Below are 21,851 nucleotides of genomic sequence, written 5' to 3'. Positions count from 1 at the left end.
CGTCGACTAATCGTTGAAGCCCTACTGTACGACAATGCACAGATCCAATTTACTGGATTGATATTGGTGTTGATACTGGCCCTATTAAATGTATGTGGTATCAATCAGACATGACCAATCAGTATTAAATACTTTACTTGAAAAGAATATTGTTTGAACATTGAGCTCTTTAGATTGACAAATATTTAAAATTGTGTGTTTGTTATTTTTGTTGGGAGTGTCTCCTCCGTCTACTGTACATAGAGTCCTCTGAGTTCACTGAAGCACATCGCTAATGGCGTGTTTTGTATACCAGATTTGCTTTACCATGAACATTCAAATTATTCAAACTGCAGGCTATGTTCTTGCGCTGCCTTAGTAAAAATATTGATTTGCATTTCAATAGACCATGACTGTGCATTATGAATGATGAGTTCAAGTGTCTATTTTAAAAGAAGCTCATTTTATTTGTCATTGCCTCTAGTGGTGAGCCATAGATCTTGGATATGTAGTACGACCACACCTCACTGTACCATCCAGAGTTGAATCCTCATGTGAATCCATATGTCCAGCTTGTTTATGCAGTTGCATTTACATGCAAGTACTTAAGCTGTTTGTCATTTCATCCTTTCCTTCGGAGAAAAATTGTTTGTGAACATTCCTGTTTGTACTACTGATTGCTTTCCTGAGTACAGCTGTGCATTTTATAAAGTGAAAAGGGTATTTTACTGGACGAGTGTGTAGGGGATTTTAATGTATGCATCTGTTCATAAATCAAGTAAACACGACACAAGTAAGCTGAAGACAACCCACAAAGATATTGGCAACAATCACAGTTTATGAGTCAGGCACAGGTACTACTAACAGAGAAAGCAGGTTTATTTACACATGCAGCACATTATGAAAGCAGCCAGTTGTTTAAAAGAGAAGCTAGAAAATGTGTACCCCTGATGTAAAAAATGTTTTATATCAACAAGGAGGAAAAGGCAGACTTGGGAATGCTGAGCACAAATGCTGAATGGATAGGAATTTCATGGCAGGCATTTTGTTTAACACCCCAACTCACTATTCCCAAAGACAGTAGGGAGAGTATTGACATTTGTTTAAAAAAACAACCTATCCCATTTAAACTTTGACCAAAGGTCAGTAGTTATAAAGCATTATTTGTTCATTATGCTTATCAGTCTAAATCATTGATGCAAATACTAATAGTTGTCAGCAGACAGTTCCGTGTTATGAATAGCCTGGTATAATTATTTAATACCTCAGTAGAACCAAAGAACATGCCTGTTGCTTGCTATCTTACCTGTTGCTAATTCTATTCAACTGCTCTTTGGTTTCTGTGAAGAACGTTAACAAGATAAGTTTTTTTTACTAACATGGTAAGTTTTTTGTAACAAATCTGTGAGAAAATTTAAAGTAAACTCAAACTTGATGAGTCTCTTTCGTTCACTTTTTTTTGCCTGTTTCACACTTTAACAAGTTTAAGGCAAATAGATAGGCTACAAAAACAAACATTTCCTGAATCACATTGGAAAAAATAAACAATTAAGCAGTGAGTGTCAGTCCTTTTTACAGTACAAAACTGATTTCCTTTCAACTGCCTGCCTTCATTGGTTTCATTGCACCACATGTGGATGTGGATTCAAATAACAGAGCATTATCCGCTTCGTTGGGGATTGACAGCACATATATGGCATTATTTGGTAATTCTACAATGAGTGTTACACCTAGACTGAAGTCAGGGCAGGTCAGTACCCTGCTGAACAGTCCAAATCCCAAACAGAGCCTATGCAGGCTCCTCCTGACACAAGCAAAGGCCAGTGATTCCAAACTTTTCACATTACAGGCATTGTCATTATCGTCATCATAGTCATGAGCTGGATCGTTGTCATCATTTTCTCGAGAGATGCAGGTTGAGCAGAGGGAAAAGGGAGGTGAATGTATTTTGTGTTTCATGTTGAATTTGTCTCAGTGTGTGGACAGTCTCTGAGGCAGCAGTGGGGCTTGTGGGTAGTGTGTCCCAGTGGGTGATGGGTAGAACAGGAGGTCTGGGGTGTCGTGATTCACATCTCTGTGTCACCCACTTGATTCTGGGTGGCAGAGTGTCCGTTAGTGGTGGGGGCTGGATTGGTCCCATTTTCTGGTGGAGACTCGCCAGTCTGCTTGTCAAGGGGCTCCTGGGGCAGGGGAGCCACAGACACCAGGGTATTGGCCTGGTTCTCCTCATCCACCTGGAAAGATTCGGCCTATGAAAAGCACACAGACAACACTGGTGTCAGAGCTCATGCAGGTTTAAGATACACATTTAACACCAACAAGTTTGCTTTTACTGTTCAAATATGACACGCAAACGAGCAAGAAAGTGTGTGATTGAAAATGGATTTGTTTTTGTGGCCGTTGTTCAAAAATAAACAAGTGCATTCTTTGTTAATGAAGTTTATGGGTTTCAGCTGTGTATGCACTTCGAAGGGTTTTAGGAATTGCTTTACTGTTGGGAGGTTAACAGTATGCATGTGTGTTTGTTGTTTTACTTTGCTTCTGTCAGAAACAGAAGTTTGTAAGTGACTTTGTTGCTTGGTGAGGTGTTTTGTCTGTTGGCAAGAACTTTGAGGATAATATTTGATGCCTGTAACACAAACATATTCAGTGAATGAGACACCAAATAAAGGCTATTAGGCAATCTGCTCCTTCCAGTCCATCACATCGGTGTGTCCCCATATGTAAAAGCTTTTTAAATAATGATGTCATGGGCTTGAGAGGTCAAAACCAAACCTAAAACCATCTGTAGCCCCCTTGCAAAGGGATGAAGAAGAAAGAAGCAGAAATTACTCAGTGCTACTTTGAGTTAATGGACATATGAGTCAGTCATGTCCTCCATTGAGTGAGGAATTAACCGGAGGATAACCATACTTTTGACCTCAAATCGATGTATTTAGGACATTTTAGGTCATTAAAGGTGGTTGCGTTATTGGCAGCCCACGATGCCTTTCTGTACTTGCACTTAAAGCACTAAAGGGGGCAGTAACAAGGTTACTAAATGTTGATTCTTTTTAACATAGTCTGTGTCAGTACACTATGGGCCTGATTTACTAAAGGTTTGCGTGAGTAAAAACGTGTGCAAACTTGATATCACTAGCAAATTAGTAAGCTGATCTACTAACGGGGTGCACGCAGAGTGACGTCTTTCAAATGTGCAAGATAGCACCTGTTGTTCATTTAGTGCTTTTGCCTTTGCCTATTCTATATCCAATATATAGAAATACAATTAATTTATTTATTCGATGAACTATATGAATAGAATTTTTTTGTATTTTCCTTTAGCTTTGGCAATACTGTTGTATTAACATTCATGCCAATAAAGCAAATTTTGTTTCGAACTGATTTTTTTTCTCCTGTGAGATGGAAGAGTTTAGAAAGTTGCGTGGCACTGCAGAGAGCCCCCAGCTGCAGAAGTGCACGAATCATGTGTAAAATTCATCCAGCCAGAAGGAACGATCACCAACTGTTGGTCGTAATATAACGACACAACCCATTGTAGGTATCGGAGAGGGTGTGTACAGGGACAGGAGATCGCTCAGCGACCGGGCACGGTGCGGACGGTCGGTGATTGTTCCCACTGGCTGGATGAAGCACAATCTGCTAGCATTTCCTTGCGTCTGGATCATTCCAGCATACTGTAGCTGTTTCTGCTGGGGTTTCCCAAAGCAGTTTTTCCAGGTGTGCTGTCCAAAGTACTTAGTGCAATCTCAGGCAGGATGGGCAGGTACATATGATTTCCACATACTCGGGACGCACTAAATGAAACAAACCAAGGTTTTCACGCTGTGGCTGCTTTCCCTCCCGACTCTCCATGGCGGAAACCATTAAAACATGCAAACCCTCATTTAAATACTCCCACCTCCATTGTGTTTGTTCCCGTTGTCCATCTACGCAATAATTCTTAGCAAATCACCCATAACAGGTACTAAAATAGCACATGCAATATTTTAGAATGCACACGCAATTTAGTACTCTCTTTATTTGGAATGTTAGTAAATCGGGCTCTATGTGTAATAGTATGTGTCTTTACAAGAAGATGTCAATGCTATCTGTAGAAAATTGACTTAAAAGTTTCCTGAAGTATAAACAAGTACAGTTTTTGGCTCATTAAGCAGTAACATTGTGAGACACCACCTCTAATCTACTCACCAGTCTGACTCCTTTGGAGTTCTTGCGGTGGGTCTTCAGGTAATAACCTGCCACCAGCAGTGCAGCCAGTAACAGGCCAGTCAGCAGCAAGGAAACTAGTACCAACTTAGAGTTCTTCCCCCAACGAGGAATGGCCTCCTTCACATTAGTCTGATTACCAAAATGAGAACAAAACAACATGAGTCCAAAATAACATGAGTCAAGTGTTCATCAGTTGTTATACTGGCAGGAGATTGTCACTATCTGGTTGCTGTTGTCTGTTGTGACTGAAAGTTATAAAAAAAACAACCCCACCCAAAGCATTTGTTTATGGAGAAACATCTACCAAATTCGCAGCATTTCCTCTAACTTCAAGGCAGTGTCAGAACAAAAAGATACCACTGAGCAGAATGTATAATAAAGAACTTTGGCTGGCTGGTAAATTGCTAATAGGTCATTCAGTATATGGTGTATGTTCATTGCAAAGAGGCAGAGAGCGGTGTGACAGGCACACCCACAGCCCAAGATTGTTCCCTGGGTACTAGAAAAAATGTTCTGCAGCTGACAAGTGGATTGTTTGTCGGCTTTTTGTTTGTCACACAAACTGTCATCCTGGCAGCTTGAAGCCTTTGGAAAAGTCTACGAACTCAGGCAGTGTTTTTCTTCTCCCTTGTGTATTTTCCTATCTGGTTTGATTATAAATTAACCAGCAAATTTATGGTGGCTGATTTTAGTGGATGTACTGTTTTAATATTGGACGTGTGTTTTCCAAGCCCTTCATGGTGCATAGGATGATATTGGCTGGACATGATATTGAGTATGAGCTTGGTCCATGCCTTGGTCATGCCCATAGAAAAGGTATAAACAGTAATGCATTTAGAGGAGAATCACAGTCATACACCTAATCATGACTCTACTCTGTGTGTGTGTGTGTGTGTGTGTTTGTGAGTGAGTATGTATGTTTACTATTCTACTACTTTAATACCAATATATACTGTATATAATACTGTGTGTAGAGTATTTCTACAATATAATAGTGATACCATACCTTATCTTTGATGTTGTCGTTGTTGAACTTGTTAGCCATGCCCACAACATCACCTGCAAATGAAAAAAAAAAGGATTTGTGTTTCCTGGTACAGTACATTCTTATTCACAGAGAAGTAGAATTAGAGATGCTAATTAACTAAAAGGTACCCTATAGTGATGAAAAATATAATCAATCTTAAATGCCAGAACAGTCCATTGGGGTTTTGGAGAAATGGAGCCAATATTAATGAATGTTTACAGGAAATATTCCTCCTTACAAAACTTACAAAGCGGCCTCATAATTCTTGCTCATCTCAGGATACACTGAATATCATCTGGAGACTTATGAGGTGTAACAATGTGCTTTGTCCTTCTTTTTATCGCATCAATTACCACTAGAGCTATACTAACCTTCAACATACTTTCCAGAGACAAGGATTTCATCTGAGTTGTCCTCCTGGAAGATTTCTAGCTTACAGTCTTCACCACACAGCTCCTGCAGAACACTTTCAATCTTCATCTTGGTGTCTTTCTGCAAGGAAAACAACATGAAAGATGATTAGTAGTGAAATGTCTTTCATACCAACATGTGAAGGGATTTAACTGATTAAATTCTGGATTTTAAATTTCACAATAAGATAAGATAAGAGCATGAAAAATTAATATAAAATTAGTAAAATACAATAAAATAAAAGGGATAAAATGTGACATTCATCACAAATACCAAATGATCGCTCCCTACAAAATCACAACACCTACCTTCGATTCCACCTCTAATCCCTTGATCCTCAGTTCCTTTATCTTTCTTTGTCTTTAATCCAATAAGGGCTATCACAATCCTGTGCACAACCTCTCTTCTGTGATGTAATCAGATCCAAAGATCAGAATCTGCCACACTGCAAATGCCCTTGATCACAGTTCAGGAGTGGACAGATGGCTTTCTTATAAGGCCGTGCAGCTATGGGCAGGACACAGTGACATCTATCTTAAAATCTTTGTCTTAAGAAGCCCTTTGTGTGTTCTTTGTGATTTTTAATACATGAAGACATTTGGTCTTAACATTTTCTAGTAACTAGTATTGCACCAACACTGCATTCGCTGAGACACTAGATAAGCCCCTGTATTCCTCTGCTGGATGTGAGTTATCAACAAGACCTGCTTTATTTACAACTTAATCATCCTTTCATACAGTATCTCAAATCAGGAATACCAAATGCCATGACTGAACAAATCCTTAAACAACACAGGTGTCAAAGCCTTGAGATCCTCCTCAGGGCTTTATTACTCCTCCCTGAGCAATACTATATTACATAATAATGTAGTAGTTTACAAGCATATAGGGTTGCAGGTTGCACCAACTGAGATTAAACCATTATTTATTTGGAAATTACATAACAGAGTTCATTTTAGATATGTTTAGTCCTCCTAAACCTATATTAACATTAGTTTAATTAAGACAAAACTTTTAAAACACGTCAAACTTCCAGTAATGGCTAAACATTAGGTTGGGTAGAGCCAAAATAATCAAGTTCTTCAGAATAAATAAGGGGGAAACAATCCAGCCAAATTATATAGTAGGTTTGGGTTTATTGAATGTAGATGATAATTCTGCTGAGTTTCATGTTTAGCAAGCTGTAACTTGAGATGGCATCAAAACCAAACTACAGACTATTTTCCTTTCTGGTGCTATAGGTTAATAGTTTGTGTGGAAATGTGTATGTATGTGGATATACTGCACTCCTGCCAGCTGATATGGCCCTGTAAGATTCTTTGCTGCCTTCCCTGTTGTATCGCCAATAACACTGACATTTTATGTTTAAGCATATTTTTTCTGTTCTGCCACACAAACATATAATTCAATACCACATGTAATTACATATAAAAGACATTAATAGGCAGAACAAGATGTTTTTTTCTGAACTTACACAGTTGGAGGAGGCCTTGAGTTTTAGACTGACAGCGTTTCTGTCCTTGACCGCCTCTTTGCTGACACAGTTGACATCATCCCGTGGCACCGGCTGCAGAGAGAAACCAAAACTCCTTAATTATCCCATGACTTTCCCTTCTTACTCATCGAAGCTCATTGAAATTGTACAGAATTATTAGGTTTGAGGCCAGCGCTTTTAACATGTAACAGCACACAGTATGGTGGATAATTACAACCGACTGCCTCCGATATGCTCTGTCTATTATAAGCATAATCTATTGTTTTATGTTTTTATTCTAGTTTAAACAATCTTAGAGGAAATCCAAATGCATACCAACAGCACAGCATGTAGGTTAATATCAAACTTGTTTGACCATCTCAGAAAATCAAAGAGGTTATGGGATTGAGGTCAATACTTCACTCCAAATTCGTATCCAGTTTTCCAACATTTATACACAAGACTAAACAAGTGTGGAGACGCGGGCCACTTAACATTATTTTCCTATGCAAATAATACTAAAGGCAAATAGTGGTGTAATTTCACATTTGATGGGGGGGGGGAAAGCGGTGTAATGTAAGACTACTAAAAAATAATATTGATTAAATATAAATGCTATGAGTTTACTAGTATTTGATTGTTATTCTTAGCTCTGTATTTAAAATAAACTTTAAAGAGGATGATATCTTTTTTTATTTGTAAAATTGTTCTGGTACTTTCAGATAATATATTTTTCTCAGTTTAACCCTACACATACAGACAGACTGCTTATCCAAACCAGTAACCTCATATATGTGTATTTATTGTATATTTATGACCGAGGGATTTCTTTTTCTTACCTGTGGTATGTTTTTGGGGCCGTCACCTCTGGCAGGTATAGGTGCTGGGGTCACTGGTTCCAGAGTAACTGTGGAGTCGGTTCCACCTTGATCTGGCTTCTCTGGAGCTGCAGGGCTGCTTTCCTCATTGTTTCCTGCCTCTTCTGCAGGTTTAGACGTTGTAGTCTGCATGGTAGGAAAAACCAAGGTTTGGCCTTGTTCATCCTTTGACACTGAAAAAGCAATTAATTGTGAATTTGTTACATAATTAAAACAGTTTTTAGCAACAGAAGCAGTTCATATACTTTACAGTTTATGTACTTTGAGGTTTGGTGTCAAAGTTGATATGTACATATGAGAGGTCTGAGGTTATTATACAGTTGATTCTGAAAAGTGAAGTTGAAGGTAATATTCTGGACCACATGGAATCAAATCTGTTACTATATCTATGCAGAAATGTAAGTGGAAGTAAAACTTTCTTCCTCATGTTCCTCTATTTAATGAAGGTACTGTTGCTCTGGTCTGGTTTTGTGTTTTTTTTGTCTACACTCTTTCAAATTTTTGATTCATTGAATTATATGGTGTCATTAAAACAAAATTGTAGTGGTGGTAAGCAGATGTCTATTGGTAGCGACATGTGGTTGGGCTTGGCTGTGTTGACAGAGGGAGGGTTTTATACATTCATTTTGTTAGTAAAGTTAATTTAGTCACCACACATACATAGGTTGGGCTGATGAATCAATTTATAATAGACGTACAAAATGTTTTAATACATGTATGGCAGGGCTAGTCAGTGTTTCTTACCAGGATCTCCAAGTGGAATCATGTCTCCTCGTGTGTCTGAGTGTGATGTCAAACGTGTCGCAGTTGCGTTCTCTCCCTGTGCCGTGACTCCTGCTGTAAAATCAGAATATGGTGTTATGTAAATGTTTTGAAATTTTGAAACATCAGCTTTAACACAATCTCAATCTGTGGATGTGCTGTGCACATAAATGTTTCAACAACTCTCATGGTGTGGCCTTAAATTAATGAGTCTCAGCACAGAGGAATGTCAGTAATTAATAACCCACTGGTAGACTAATTCCTCTGCACAGCCTGAGCAAATAAACCATTCCTAAGTGCAAGACCTGAACTGGTCCTGCCAGGAAAAATCTCTGACCTCCTGCTCACTCCCACAAATGGGACAAATGCTGTGAGCTTCTCAGGGACATTTGTCAGCTCATAGCAAATATGCTGTTAGCTATATAATGGACTTGTGCCAAATGTTTAACATTTTAAATATTATAAAGATATTATGTGATGTGTGTACCAGAATGGTGTAGTTCACAACACAAAGATTGATATGAACTGTCAGTCACAGCAAATAGCAAAGAGTTCTGTTTGCTTTTAAATGCCCCTTTGTGATTGTCTGTCGGCATCTGGAATACTTTTTATGCCAAACTCCACTTAAGATACTGGCTTAAAAAAAACAAAAAACGTTAACAATTAACATTCAATCGTGACATTAATTGCAAACACTCTTTGTTACAGGTCAGCAGCAAAAGCAGCCGGGCTTCTACTGTGTATGGCCTTAACTGAAAAATTGTCCATGCTTTTAAAGCTGCACAAGGCAACTCTCTTTTTCAAATTCAGTACCCAGTGTATTGCAATGTGTTAAATTGCACACTGCAAGGTCACATTTACCAAAGTGATCAATCATCACATTAATTATCAAAACAAATTCAACAATGGGGTGTCTGGCATCTTCCTGTGTGTGGCAACCCATTTTGTGATTCAGACTGATTTTTTTTATAAAAGCATCTTGCGTTGTTTTAAGTGCAGCTGCAGAGAGGAATCTTATCTTATATTATCTCACACCAACTCATTATTGTTCATGATTTAATAAAGTTGTAATGTGAGGTAGTAGACCATAGCTGGGAGTTTTCACCAGTGTGCTATCTTAACATCAGTTATCATCCTCATGCATGAACTCATTCAGTGTGTTAAAGCTATTTGTTGTGCTTACAGTAAGATTTATTTGCGTCCCAAGAGGCCTCCGCAGTGATGGAAGATTAGGTATATTGCAGAAGAGAACTGATGCTCTGAGAACCACAGATCACGTCATGAAGTCAATTACTTTGAAATGCAATCTTTCAAAAGAGCCTGTGGTAACAATGACTCACTTTAGCTTAGGCATAAATGGTATAATCAAAATAAGTTTCTGAAATATTAATGTGAGTGAAATGATTTTCCATCAACTCTGTTAAACAGTTAAATGCCCTGATTAAATGTGCTGCTGAAAGGTGGCAGGTAATGATGCCACTGAAAACATCACTTATTCCAAATTTTTGAATAATGTAAAAGGCCATTTTACCATTTTCAGGGAGTCATATGACTTTGGGGGAAGAGTCCTTGATATATTGCAACACTAAATTAAGTCTCGATAGGATATTTCTAGTCAGGTTCTTTCATCTGTAAATTAGTTCACCTTCGAAGATATAATAACCTGGTTAACTTCCAAGCTACATTTTATCCTCTAAATGAGCCAGAGGCCTTTAATGATATGATTTACTCAGGTCAAATTGCAAAGGTAGGATTCAGAAGTCAATCCAGAAAACTCAGCTTGACAACGTGTCAATTAAATGATAATAATGTTTTATAGTTTAATAGTGATGTTATATACTAGGGTGAAATGCAAAAAACTGAAAGGTAAAGGTACATTTCAACTTTGATTTTTGTAAACCATTTTAATACTGCCTACTCCATGCTGCATATCACTTGCAATAACAAACGATCATGAGATTACCCATCCCACTTGAAACAGACTGGGCCAAAATTATTAAAATGTTTTTTCATGGAACATATTTGGAATGTTTTAATCCCAGTTCATTTGAATTATTTTTGTCGCTTTTGCCCTCCTTGAGTTGATTTTCACCCCCATTTCACTCTTGTCTCTTCATGGTGACTGTCTCTAGTCACCACTTAAGGTTTTCACACATGGGATAGATACATTCACACAGTGGTGGCACTGTGACACATGTCCACTAGCTTCCTTTGATAAATCAATGTGACAGACAGGTGCCACAAGTACAGAGTAAACACTGTGTGCCATGGTGGCAGGTGGGGCAATAATCTCTGAGGAGGTCTTCTGCCACGCTCAGTGTTAGCAACTGTCCATTACAGCTGTCTGTCATGCAGTATCTATACTAAACCCACACTTTTTAACTATTCAAATAAATGAGAAAATACATCAGAGACACTGACCTCTAGGCAGTTTTGCACCATCTTACCAGTGTCAAACCTACAATAAAGAGCGAGAAAGCTCTCTTGTAGGCTAAGTTTTCAATTAAAAGGCCAGAATGTTGTTGAATTTAGTGTCTCATCTCCCTATCCTTGGTGTCTCTGGTTCACTATAAGGAGCATTAGGGTGGGTGTGGACCAGTGGCAGGTCAATGACTCCCTAACCTAAAATCTGTCTATTATACCCCTGGTCTGTGGCCTGTAGCCTACAGCTGCCATTCCTCACCTGTGTCTGGGTGGTCCGTCTGTTTATTTTACCAGAAAGAATGAGGTGCAAAATGGGTGAGATGTCTGGGCATAAATTAGGTTTTCTCATACAAAAGTGTAACACATAAGTCCGAGAGTGCAAAGGCTGAAATGTGTTTGTAGTGGACTGGAGGGTAAAACTCTGTGGCTGATGGGTATGTTAAGTTTTCAGTTACAGTTTGGGGTTTGGGGCAGTCTCAGGTGGGATATTGGGGAGTTATTGTGGAGTGAGTGGAAATTCTCATTTCCTTCTAAAATGGAGAGGAATTGACTTGATTTTAACACCGTTTCCCATGTATACAATCCATACTCTAAAAAGCAACCTCATTTTACTAGTCTTGTGCTAATAATGTCATGGCACCTCAAGCACACTTGTAAATGCGGCTGCTACATTTTCATAAAGCAAAACATGCTTGTTGAGCTTCAGACACAATAACACACAGCCTGTTTTTGTAACACAGCCAACACAGCCAGTAAACCTTGTCCAGCTCTCTGACCAGCCATCACTCATTACACACAAACAAACTGTCCTGACAGACCAGCGCCCAGATGAAATGAAACCTCTGCATATAATTGCCTATTATGACCAGCACTGACAGAAACGGCAGGATCTGAGTCACTAGCTTTTATTGTTTTGTTTTGATTGTAGACCTAAAAGCCTCAAGTCTGGCTATTATTAATTTACTTTCAGGCAAACACACTGATTTTTTTTCAAGGCTTGTTAGACAACAACCATGAATTCTTGTGTGCTTTGGTAATATGTATTTACTGTGTATGAAGACAAGAGAAAGTGCAAGTAGTTTTCTTTTTCCTTTTGAAATAAGATTGTTGCCTTGACCTGTGCCTTTTGTACTGTAATTGATACAGTGGTGTCCCCGGTGTTTCTCCTGCTCCCTGCGTGAGGTCAGCACACTTCCTGCCAATGTGAACTCTGAACCCATCACCACCTCTCTGCCCTCTACCCTCCAATCAATCACTCAGCAGGAGCCACAGGTAAAGCATATTCACTGATGTTCACTGAACTATTCCACACTGTGCATCAGACACGTTCACAGCCTCTGAGCCTCGCATCAAAACCTTATACCAGACTTGTCTTTCATTTCCTTCTTTTTATGTAATTTATTTATTTTATTTTATTTAAAAGCAGCCAAGATATCAGTCATCAGTCGTGCGTCTTGCTATCATTGCACAAACACTGATCAGCCCTGACTCCATATGTTATGCAGCTTGGGCCCTGATTTTCCCACCATATTGAGTGACGGCTGTGGTCTGGAATTGCTCTACCCCACACCCCTCATCTCTTGGGGCTCTGGATGGAGGAATGTGGCAGGCTTTGGAAGAAGACAAGCCTGCAGCTCAACGCCCTTCTCCCTCCCCACTTTCCCTGTCTGCTCGCCCTTCTCCCAGTCACGCACAGCTAATCCCAGGCATCTATTGAGGTGAGATGTAGGCTTCAGCCCTCACACCTCCCACGCCATATATTGTAATGTATAGCAACATGCCAAGAGCCATATAGTAACAGCTACTTTCCCTTCTTTGGCCCTATTAAGCTTGGTAAGGATGATGTATGTAATGGCTAAACATGCGCAAGTTCCACATGAAGGCACATCTTTTTTGCATTTATGTGCCTCTTATAATGACTTCAAGTGTGAAGACTCTACCAGTAGAGTTCTTCACTGGCCAGATTTGTTTTATGTCCTCTAATGGACAGACAGATTTTCATGAAAAGTTTCTTTGTTTCAAATTTAAGAAGTTGTGCAAACTGGCATGCCCACTTCTAAATGCAGCCATTGCACCCATTTTTCTGCAACTACTGTACATCTTTAAGTGTGCAAACTTACATGAAACATGAACTAGCTGTTGGATGTTTGAAATTGGTATACCATCCTATGGCTTTGGCCTTCAGTCACAGCCTGGCTTCCAGAGCTGTCCTAAGCTACATGTCCAGGAAGGACAATCCCCCAACATATGGCCTTATAACTGTGGGCCACCAGCCTCCCCTGCTTCTGTTGGGGGAAACCATTTGCTGTGTAATGGGGCATGGTGAGGTGTTAATGGTCCGCGCACGTTAGAGGACCACCGTGTCGAATTCCCAATGACTGAAGTTCTACTAGCAAGCAAGGTGCCGCAAGCATTAGTTAGCAAATTAGTCTTTTCATTGAAAACTGTTAAGCTATATAATGTATCTCAAATCTTTTTATCCACAAATTACGTTTGCAGCTTTGATAAGCACTAAACCCTATTTTTTACTGGTGTTGTAGCTGAATGTACTGTAGATGTCCTAACTGTTTTGATTGAGTGTGTGAGGGCCTATCCACCCAAGACAGCTTCTATAAACACTGTCAAGACATAATACCTCATCTTTTCTATCAGTGTTACATGTCCTGGAAATATATTCCTCTTGTATCTGTCTGCAGTATATGTATGGATGCCGTGCACAGTGTTGATTGATTGGGATCTGTGATAAGGAGCAGCATGGACAGCCCAGCATGTGAGTCCGTCAAAGCCCCTGCTCTGTGATTGTATGTCATGTATAATGTACCACAATATATACAATTATTTCATAATTTCCTCAACTATGTAATACTAAACAAAAATGGCAAAAATGCCTAATTGGACTGCTATGAAGTGGAATCTTCCTTCTTCTGCTGCCCCTGGCCCAGCCTCCAATTTTTAATGTATCTCTTTAGAGGCTCTCTGACATCACTCTGACATCAATTGGATAGAAATTTGATTCAAGAGCACACCTCTTCCACCCTACCCTCCCGCACTCACGCCAACATGGATTTTCAAAATTGAATAGAAGGTGGAGACAAAACAATGTGCAATATCTCTATAATACCTGTAATTTAAAGTTTCTGAATCTGGCCTCCCATAATTATGTACTTTCTTCAAAATCCTTTCAAAATGCACTATGAGAAAGTGCAGATCATTAATCACATGTTTGTATTGTGAAATTATTTCAATGTATTGCAAAAGTTAACATGCTATCTTATTTTTTTTTAAATAATCTAACATTTTTAGACATTTTTCTTGTTCAGCCCATTAGTGGTTACCTCTTTTGGCTTTTCTTGATGGTAGTCTGCATTAATGAAAGCATCATTCATTCGGGGTGTTTTCTTAATACAGAGTGTTTTCATGTTTTAACATCCTGCTTCTCTTAAAGAATCTGAATTTGAGAGCATGCTGAAGAATGTGACATTGGAGCTTAGTCCCTTAGGGTTAAACATGCTCTGCAACTCTACCCTCTTTGAAACAACAGACTGCAGACCCCACTATCTTGACCCTCCCCCCCCGCTCCCCCCCCCATGTCGTTCCTGTCACAGCGATTAATGGCAGAACCCGGCCCATTCTTCTCTCTTGGCAGAAAAGCAACTGGATCTCATGGTTTCAATCAGGCCTGTGTAAGCAGCACTTATTTCACCCAATGCTGCACAGCTGCAGCATTCACCCAACCCAACCCTGAGGTCACTGTAGCTCCTTATCAAAAGCATGATGCCTGTTTCTGGGGACCACAGCCAGGAAACATGAAATCTGCTTTCAATTTTAACTTATATCACCACACCCCCTAAACACACACACGCTCACAATTTCCCACTACAGTTTAACTGTCTTGCGCATTACCTTGAATGAGCCTGTCTGGTTTGAGTGTATGCAGGTAGACTTTTAGGGGATACTGTTTCAGAGTGAGGCAGATTTGGGCATCAATTGCTCAGAGGCTCAACATTGGGAATTTGAGACATGCTCTATCTTTCAAAAATCTACCAGAGTAATTGTTTGCACATCTAGGGAGGGTATTGAAAAACAACCCATAATAGCCCATTAAGACACTGAACTAGAGTGCACTTTGACACGCAAAGATTTGTTTTCTGCTTTTGAAACATCAGTTGCTTCCATTTTGAGGTTTTACAGTACGTGCTGTCATCTGATATACCGGTACTCTGGCTTTTACTTTTCTTCCCCTTCCATGTATGTAATTTATAGATCAGGTCACACTGGCCCATTCTCGTTGTTTGATTAAGGAGCTTGTTTGGCTATACCATGTCAACGCTGAATACACATAGAGTAAATAGAGTCGTAAGATTAGAAAAGCTGGAAAAGCTGAGTGGAAAAGCCTACCTCCTATTCGGAGAGGACGAAAAACAATATCACAATGAGGATCTTATGTGTGTATGCGGTCCAACTGTCCACTTGCTACCACTGGGGGACTTAACTCTGGGATTTGACTTGGCTCACTTTGTGCTACTTTCTTCATGAAAGGGAATGAATGCTCCGTGGTTGACGGTGTATCTGTGATTCTGTGATCTGCTACTTCAATGGGTACTACCCAAACAATGATTTACATAATTATATACTCTGGGGTTGGCAGCAGGGTTGGCAGGGTTTGTCGCTTAACTACAGAGCCTCCTAAAACCACTTCACAGAGCTTAAACTGTATTACGGAAATTATTTAGATGTAGAGTTTCCAGTTATTTAAACTACAACCTTCCAATAGTGAGACATTCCAGTCATGCCACTGACAACAAAATAAATCTAAACATCTTTCAGTCCCTGTGCATTGCTTCATCCCACCCCCTCACTGCTTTTCTAAAAGCAGTCTGCTAAGCATTTTCAACAGGGTTTTCCCCCAATGTTTCTGATCATCTCCTGTTCAGCCTCTGCTCCCGCAACACCCCTCCAGGTTGTCTGGGTAACCGTTACGCTCCCCAACATCTGTGAATACACTCTGACCTCATCACAGTAAAGTTGTACAGTTAGCCCATCTTTCCTCTACTTACATAACTCTGCCATGCTCCCCACTTGAGAGTTGACAAGACAATTCAGCATGAGTGATTTTTGTCTGACTTGGAGGACAGCTGCTTTATCGAATAGTTCAAATATAGTTTAAGTGATCTTCTTTTTCTTTGCTCTGTTTCCTATCTCTATAATATCTGATATCTGTGGAATTTTTTATTTCATCAGACAAGATAAGAATTGCAGTGCACATCCCAAAAGCAGGTTTTGCTGCCTTTAATTCAGAATCTACAGTATAGGTTGAAATGATATCAAGGTAGTTTTATTTTACAAAGCATGTGCAGCTGCCTCTCACTGCTGATGATCTCATTCCCAAAAACCATAGCCCATGAGCAAGACAGAAGGTTTAAATTAAGCAGCCCAGTGTGTGATTCATTTCCAGCCACAACAGAGAGTAATAGCTGTAGTACATTCTCAGCTACATTTTTTGAAATCTTGGTCTTGCTTTGTGTTTATTTTGATTTGAGCTTGAGCTTCATGAATGAAAGGGCTCACCTATCTAAAAGGTTTCACAGATGTGTTTTTTCTCCACTTAATTCCCTTAATTAATTCTCAATAGTGAAAGGCATAAAATGTAAATTCATAAGTTCATAATTAAGATCTCCACTTAAGATAATTATTTAAGACTTCCCTCTGCCTCCACATAATTACACAACCGTTCTCAAAATTTGATGATGCAATCAGAAACAAACAACCTGAACTTGAATATGCCGTACCCTATTGATTGGTTCAGAATGATAAGATAATGTGAAGATGTGGTAGAGTTGCATCGGTTTAATATAGACAATAGATGAGGTTGTTCCATTCCAGATGAACAATTCTTTAATTGGTTCTTACTGTACAAAGAGCACAGTCTTTACACATAATTTAACATCTTCAGTTCTACCTAATGCCTCACTAAAGCCCCTACTATTTTAGCAGAACCACGTTTCAGATACATATTAACAACCAAACTCTACACCCTCCTCTCACGCATGCTTCAACTGGCCTTACATTACAAGGCTGAATATAAATACACACATTTCTCAAAGTCCTCGAAGATCATGGGAATCAGGTCAATGAAATAGCAAAAATAGCTCCAGAGGTAGCTTCACAAATGGTTTAATTCTCAATAGTGAAAGGCAAAAAGGAAGGAAAGGGAGTTTATGAGAAAATGCAGAAAGCTCTATTTTGGCAGAAAACTGGAAATTCATAAGTTCGACATTAAGATCTTCACTTCAAATGCTCATTTAAGAATTCCTTACGCCTCCATATAATTACACAACCGTTCTCTTTGTTTGCAGTGGTATACTCCAAAGTAATGTTTTTCTGGCAGCACATGAGGAAAAAGCATAATCAAACCCTTTTTCAAAACATAATAAGTCCCACATGTTATAGATTTGTTTTTAGTATGGAAACAGTGTGTTATCATTCCAGAGAGTAAAAGGGTTGTAGGGTTAAAACCTGGATTCAACTGAAAGACCATTCAAACAAACACTCCTCCGCCCCAACCCCATCCCTCCTGGCCCTCCCTCTCTCCCTGTAGATGGTCATACGATCGCTGAGAAGTTGACCCTCTTTGCATTAAGCTTTTTTTTTTCCCGACTTACCATTTATAAGTGAGATGATGAGAAGAAAGGCAAAAGCCAACATTTTGCAGGGCCCGTTTGTTCTCTGTGCAAATGAAGCTGCCATCCTCGTCTTGAACGTACGCACGTCCGATTGGTGTGAGTGAAAAGACAGAAAAAGAAAATGGTAAAGCTGGTTGAGCTGGGGCACTTTAGGGTTTCCTCTTACCCAGGGCGGGACAGGGTGGATAAAGCACCACTTGTGTTCTGTCAGTTTTTATATAGCCCCCCCCCTTTCTGGGGTGTAGGGCTGGGCCTCCCTTACTGTGGCCAAGCCCTACACCCCGTCTTCCAGTGGTTACTTTAACCCTTCCTCTGTGCCCCCAACGCACTAGACGAAGCAAGTAAGATGGAGGGAAGGAGAAGAATGGGGTCTTTTTTGGATGTTATTTAAGAAAAACAAACTGATGTGCAGCATTCTTCATATACCTATCAATGTTTATACTTACATATACATTAAATACGCAATGTGTGATGTGTGTTGTAGAACAATATGTTTTGGAGTCTGCTTGAGCTGCGAACTCCTGTCTGGACGAGAGCAGTAATCCACTACACAATGAAAGGTGATAGCTGACAATAGGCAGTGACACTCTGGCCCTTAATAGGCTTATTGAGGTAGACCGTGGAGCAGAATAGCATGCTCGAAACAAAAGTGTGATCCAGTGTATGCTAATGGTATTAATCCATTTCAGTGGCCTGAAGCCCCCACCACTCTGCAAGGCCATCAATCAACAACAGCCATCCCAGTTGTGAAGACACCACAGGATCCGCTTAAACCTTTCACAGAGTCCTGAAAGCACCCAGCCCCCTGCAACTTTAGGATCTTTGCTTTACATTTGTTTGCTCTTTTGCTAGCAGTTCTCATGCTCTCTGTAAATCACACATCTGGAACCACTGGTGAAGGTATGCTAAATGACTTGTTAAAAAAAGCTACACCCTCCTAGGCAACAAAAAGTAGTGACAACAGCAAGCCCAAAAAAGTAACCTGGACACAGCTACATCTTACATGCTTGAAAAACGGTCTTGTAATTTGATACCAGTCCCAGTGGCCACAGTTCCCCTGCCCCTGTCCCCATCCTTCCCCCCCAACACCAAATTTCCTCCCTGTTACCACCCCTCCTCCTTACCAGACCCCTATCAAACATTCAGCTCAAACAGCGGGGCATTAAGGTGGGCAATTGGCCCCTCGCTGTGACTTAAGAGGAGCTTTGCTGAAAACCCCAAAAGAAAAATCAGTGGTGTGCCCATTACAGCAGCCACAGCTGGATAGCAGCAGTCATGTCACCGTAGTAAAACATTCATTAGACTGTTGGCTAGTTAAGTATTTCTGCTACTTTGTGATTCACAGCTTCTTGTCAGATGGCTAAGGCACACAAACCTTTTACCCTCAATAAAGGGCAGCCTCTTTTTTTTCTCCTTTGCATATTTCTCCTTGTACCTTTCTTTCTTTCACTCTTACAAGGGGCTTAGTACCTTCATTTTTTAACCTATTTTAGAGACTTAAGTATAGGGAAAGTGTTTTTTTAATTCTACATTTATTCTCGCCTCAATGTAACTCAAAGGTAATAATACATCTTTGTGTACAAGATAGTCAGAACTCCTTTTCTCTCCTCTATTGGACATGTAACTTCCTTATCTCTCCCTTCTTTTGTGACAGTGTTTGGTCTGTGGCACACATTAGCTTGTCATGATCACAGAGCAGGAAACCAACACAGACAGCAAGTGCATTCCTTCTTACAGAAAGCCAATCTGGAAAACATTCTACTACTGACATCCTGTGATTTAAAGCCTATAGGTCTGGCTTCTTCTGGCTTCATTTGTTTATATTATATTGACTGTTCTGCACATCTGTTGCAGCTTATGGAGTTACACAGCCTCCCTTTACCTTTTTGCTGCTGCACTGTTTCTTCAGTACATTACATTTATCATAAATTTGCTGCTGTTGTAGATTATTTCTGAAAGCAGTGTGTGTTTTGGTGTAGCTTACCTGATTTGAGGGTTGCTCTGCTAGTTCCTTGCATATGTGTTAAATGCCTTCTGAAATATACGATGGGGTATCTCAGGAGAATGGAGGCAACTGGGTTTAATATCAAGAGAGAAGCACTGTGCTTGTACTTTCACGAGGTGTCCCCTTTAGATTTACCCTATACTTTAAAGACCACAAAAATCCTGAGCTCTTGTCAAACATTTGGTCAACATGCAATTTTTCTTCCTTGCATGCTCTTTTTTTTTTCTTTTCTTTTCTTTTCTTTTCTTTTCTACAGTCAAAGTATTCACACCTATTTCTGATCCCAAACAGAAAAGAAAAGAACAAAACATATTGTCTGTCATTAGTTTAAAGGACAAGCAGCTGCTGAAAAAATACATTGATGCTACAACCTGTTTTCTAAGAGCATGCACCATTAAAACAGATTCATAATGGGTTTGCACTACAACCAGTTTCTCCAGGTTAGACTCTAGCCTATGTGATGGAAATGTATTTAAATTTAAACGTATCAATAATAAGCATCACTAATTACTTTCTGGGGTAAAACTAGCCAAACTGTTAAAGCTGGCTTGCATCTGACCATAATATTTTACTATTTGGATGTGTTTTAGGCAAAAGGTCACTGGTGTTTTATCTAAGAAGTCTTATTTTGTTGTAATGGAAGTTAAAGCTGCTAATAGGACCCCCTAGGATTACTGAAGCTAGGCTGATGAATCAGTAGGCTACTTCAAATGGCAGATCTCCCTTACTAACTAGAGAGCAATTCTCAATTGAATGTGTCATGAATTAAATTCTCACTTTTTTGTTTCAATCTACAGAATTTAAAGCTTTAGTTCAGCATCTTATGAAAGATACAATTTTCTTTTTTCCAAATGTTTTGCAGTACCAGCAGTGTTATTTATTCAATGAGATCAAGAGTTCACCAGCAATGGATTATTTGTAAGAGCCCCAGGCAAAGCTCTGAGCAGGAAGTTGTAAAACACTGACTCTCCTAATGTGACAATCTTTTGTGGGAAGAGAATTTCTTTGCCACCCGTCCATAATTAACAATATAGCTCAGAGATTCATGGCTCTGTTTTGACATAAGTCACAGTAATAGACATAAAGCAGTTGACATGCTCTGCTAAATTAACGGCGAGGAAATGTTTAAGTCCCCATTGAAAGCTTGTTCTTAATTACATTTTGGTGAATTTATTTGTACAAACACATGCAGACTCACGGAAACTTACACACGTTGTAATACACATTTCATGGAGCTTTGAAAATGGGAGCCATATATCCCACAAAGCTCACGGATTGGCTTCGTAGGAGGGAGCCTGTCTTGAAGTGATTTCATGAGTACAGGAAGCTGAGAGGGAGAGAAAGGTTGGGAGGAGGAGGAAGAGGAGTAGTGGGAGGGGATTTCATTTCAAACTGCAGCAAATGTTGACCGTTACCTCTCTGGGCTGAGCAGCGAGCTGTCTGCCCTCATGTGAGTGGGAAGAAGAAAAAAGAAAGTAGAAAGAAAAGAAGTGCTGTCTTGATGAAGTCACTTCTTCCTAACAGAAAGGGTGCAGGTTTCCTTCACAGTCTCTAGGTACAGTCTGGGTTCTGATGTCTGTGTCATGACCTACAGCAGATGTTCCATACCCACCAGACACACACACACATACACCCTCAGGCGGCAGTGCCGAAACAGACACTTTTTGTCGCTGACAACCTTTGCCCCTCTTCCTGCATCACATTTTCACAGCCTCTCAAAGGATCCTTCTGTCTCACCCCAGTTTGTGCTCAAATTGATGTAACCAGTCAATGAATGAAATATTCTCATTCGGTCTCTGTCAGCCCGTTTCCGAGTCATGCTTGTGATAATAACTCTGGCCAGAAGATGGCACCACTATACTGGTGTGCTGTCCAGATCTGCCCCCTGGACATTAGCGTCATCAGTACATCATTAAACCCTTCATTTATTGCTTCATACAGTATATTTGTGTGGAATCGAAACTATTTCCACCTGTGTATGTAAAGAGTCCATCTC

At 39.8% G+C, this 21,851-nt stretch overlaps 1 protein-coding gene and 1 long non-coding RNA gene across 9 annotated transcripts in view; one reads left to right on the top strand and one right to left on the bottom strand.

Moving 5' to 3' along the window:
• Positions 1–21,851, top strand: part of LOC123956358 — an 82,444-nt gene that overhangs the window by 9,774 nt on the left and 50,819 nt on the right. For all 7 annotated transcript variants that reach the window (XR_006821517.1, XR_006821515.1, XR_006821512.1 and 4 more), the window contains exons 2-4: positions 12,314–12,439; positions 12,673–12,885; positions 13,864–13,937. This is a non-coding gene — a long non-coding RNA (uncharacterized LOC123956358). The remainder of the gene's footprint in view (positions 1–12,313; positions 12,440–12,672; positions 12,886–13,863; positions 13,938–21,851) is intronic.
• si:ch211-286o17.1 (hematopoietic progenitor cell antigen CD34) lies at positions 796–21,129 on the bottom strand. 2 transcript variants are annotated; one of them, XM_046028488.1, is made up of 8 exons: positions 21,064–21,129; positions 8,726–8,818; positions 7,943–8,154; positions 7,104–7,196; positions 5,590–5,710; positions 5,198–5,250; positions 4,171–4,320; positions 796–2,228 (listed from the first exon to the last, which is right to left on the bottom strand). In XM_046028488.1, the coding sequence occupies exons 2-8, from the start codon at positions 8,745–8,747 to the stop codon at positions 2,046–2,048; spliced, it is 834 nt and encodes a 277-aa protein (XP_045884444.1). In that variant the 5' UTR covers positions 8,748–8,818; positions 21,064–21,129; the 3' UTR covers positions 796–2,045. The 2 variants fall into 2 exon arrangements, with proteins under 2 accessions (XP_045884444.1, XP_045884443.1); XM_046028487.1 differs by lacking the exon at positions 21,064–21,129 and adding an exon at positions 17,830–18,003.

The sequence above is a fragment of the Micropterus dolomieu genome, linkage group LG18 (assembly GCF_021292245.1).
Source record: "Micropterus dolomieu isolate WLL.071019.BEF.003 ecotype Adirondacks linkage group LG18, ASM2129224v1, whole genome shotgun sequence".
In the NCBI taxonomy this organism is placed as follows: Eukaryota; Metazoa; Chordata; class Actinopteri; order Centrarchiformes; family Centrarchidae; genus Micropterus; species Micropterus dolomieu.
Note: the sequence above shows the minus strand (reverse complement) of the source record. Positions and strands in the feature narration are given on the sequence as shown.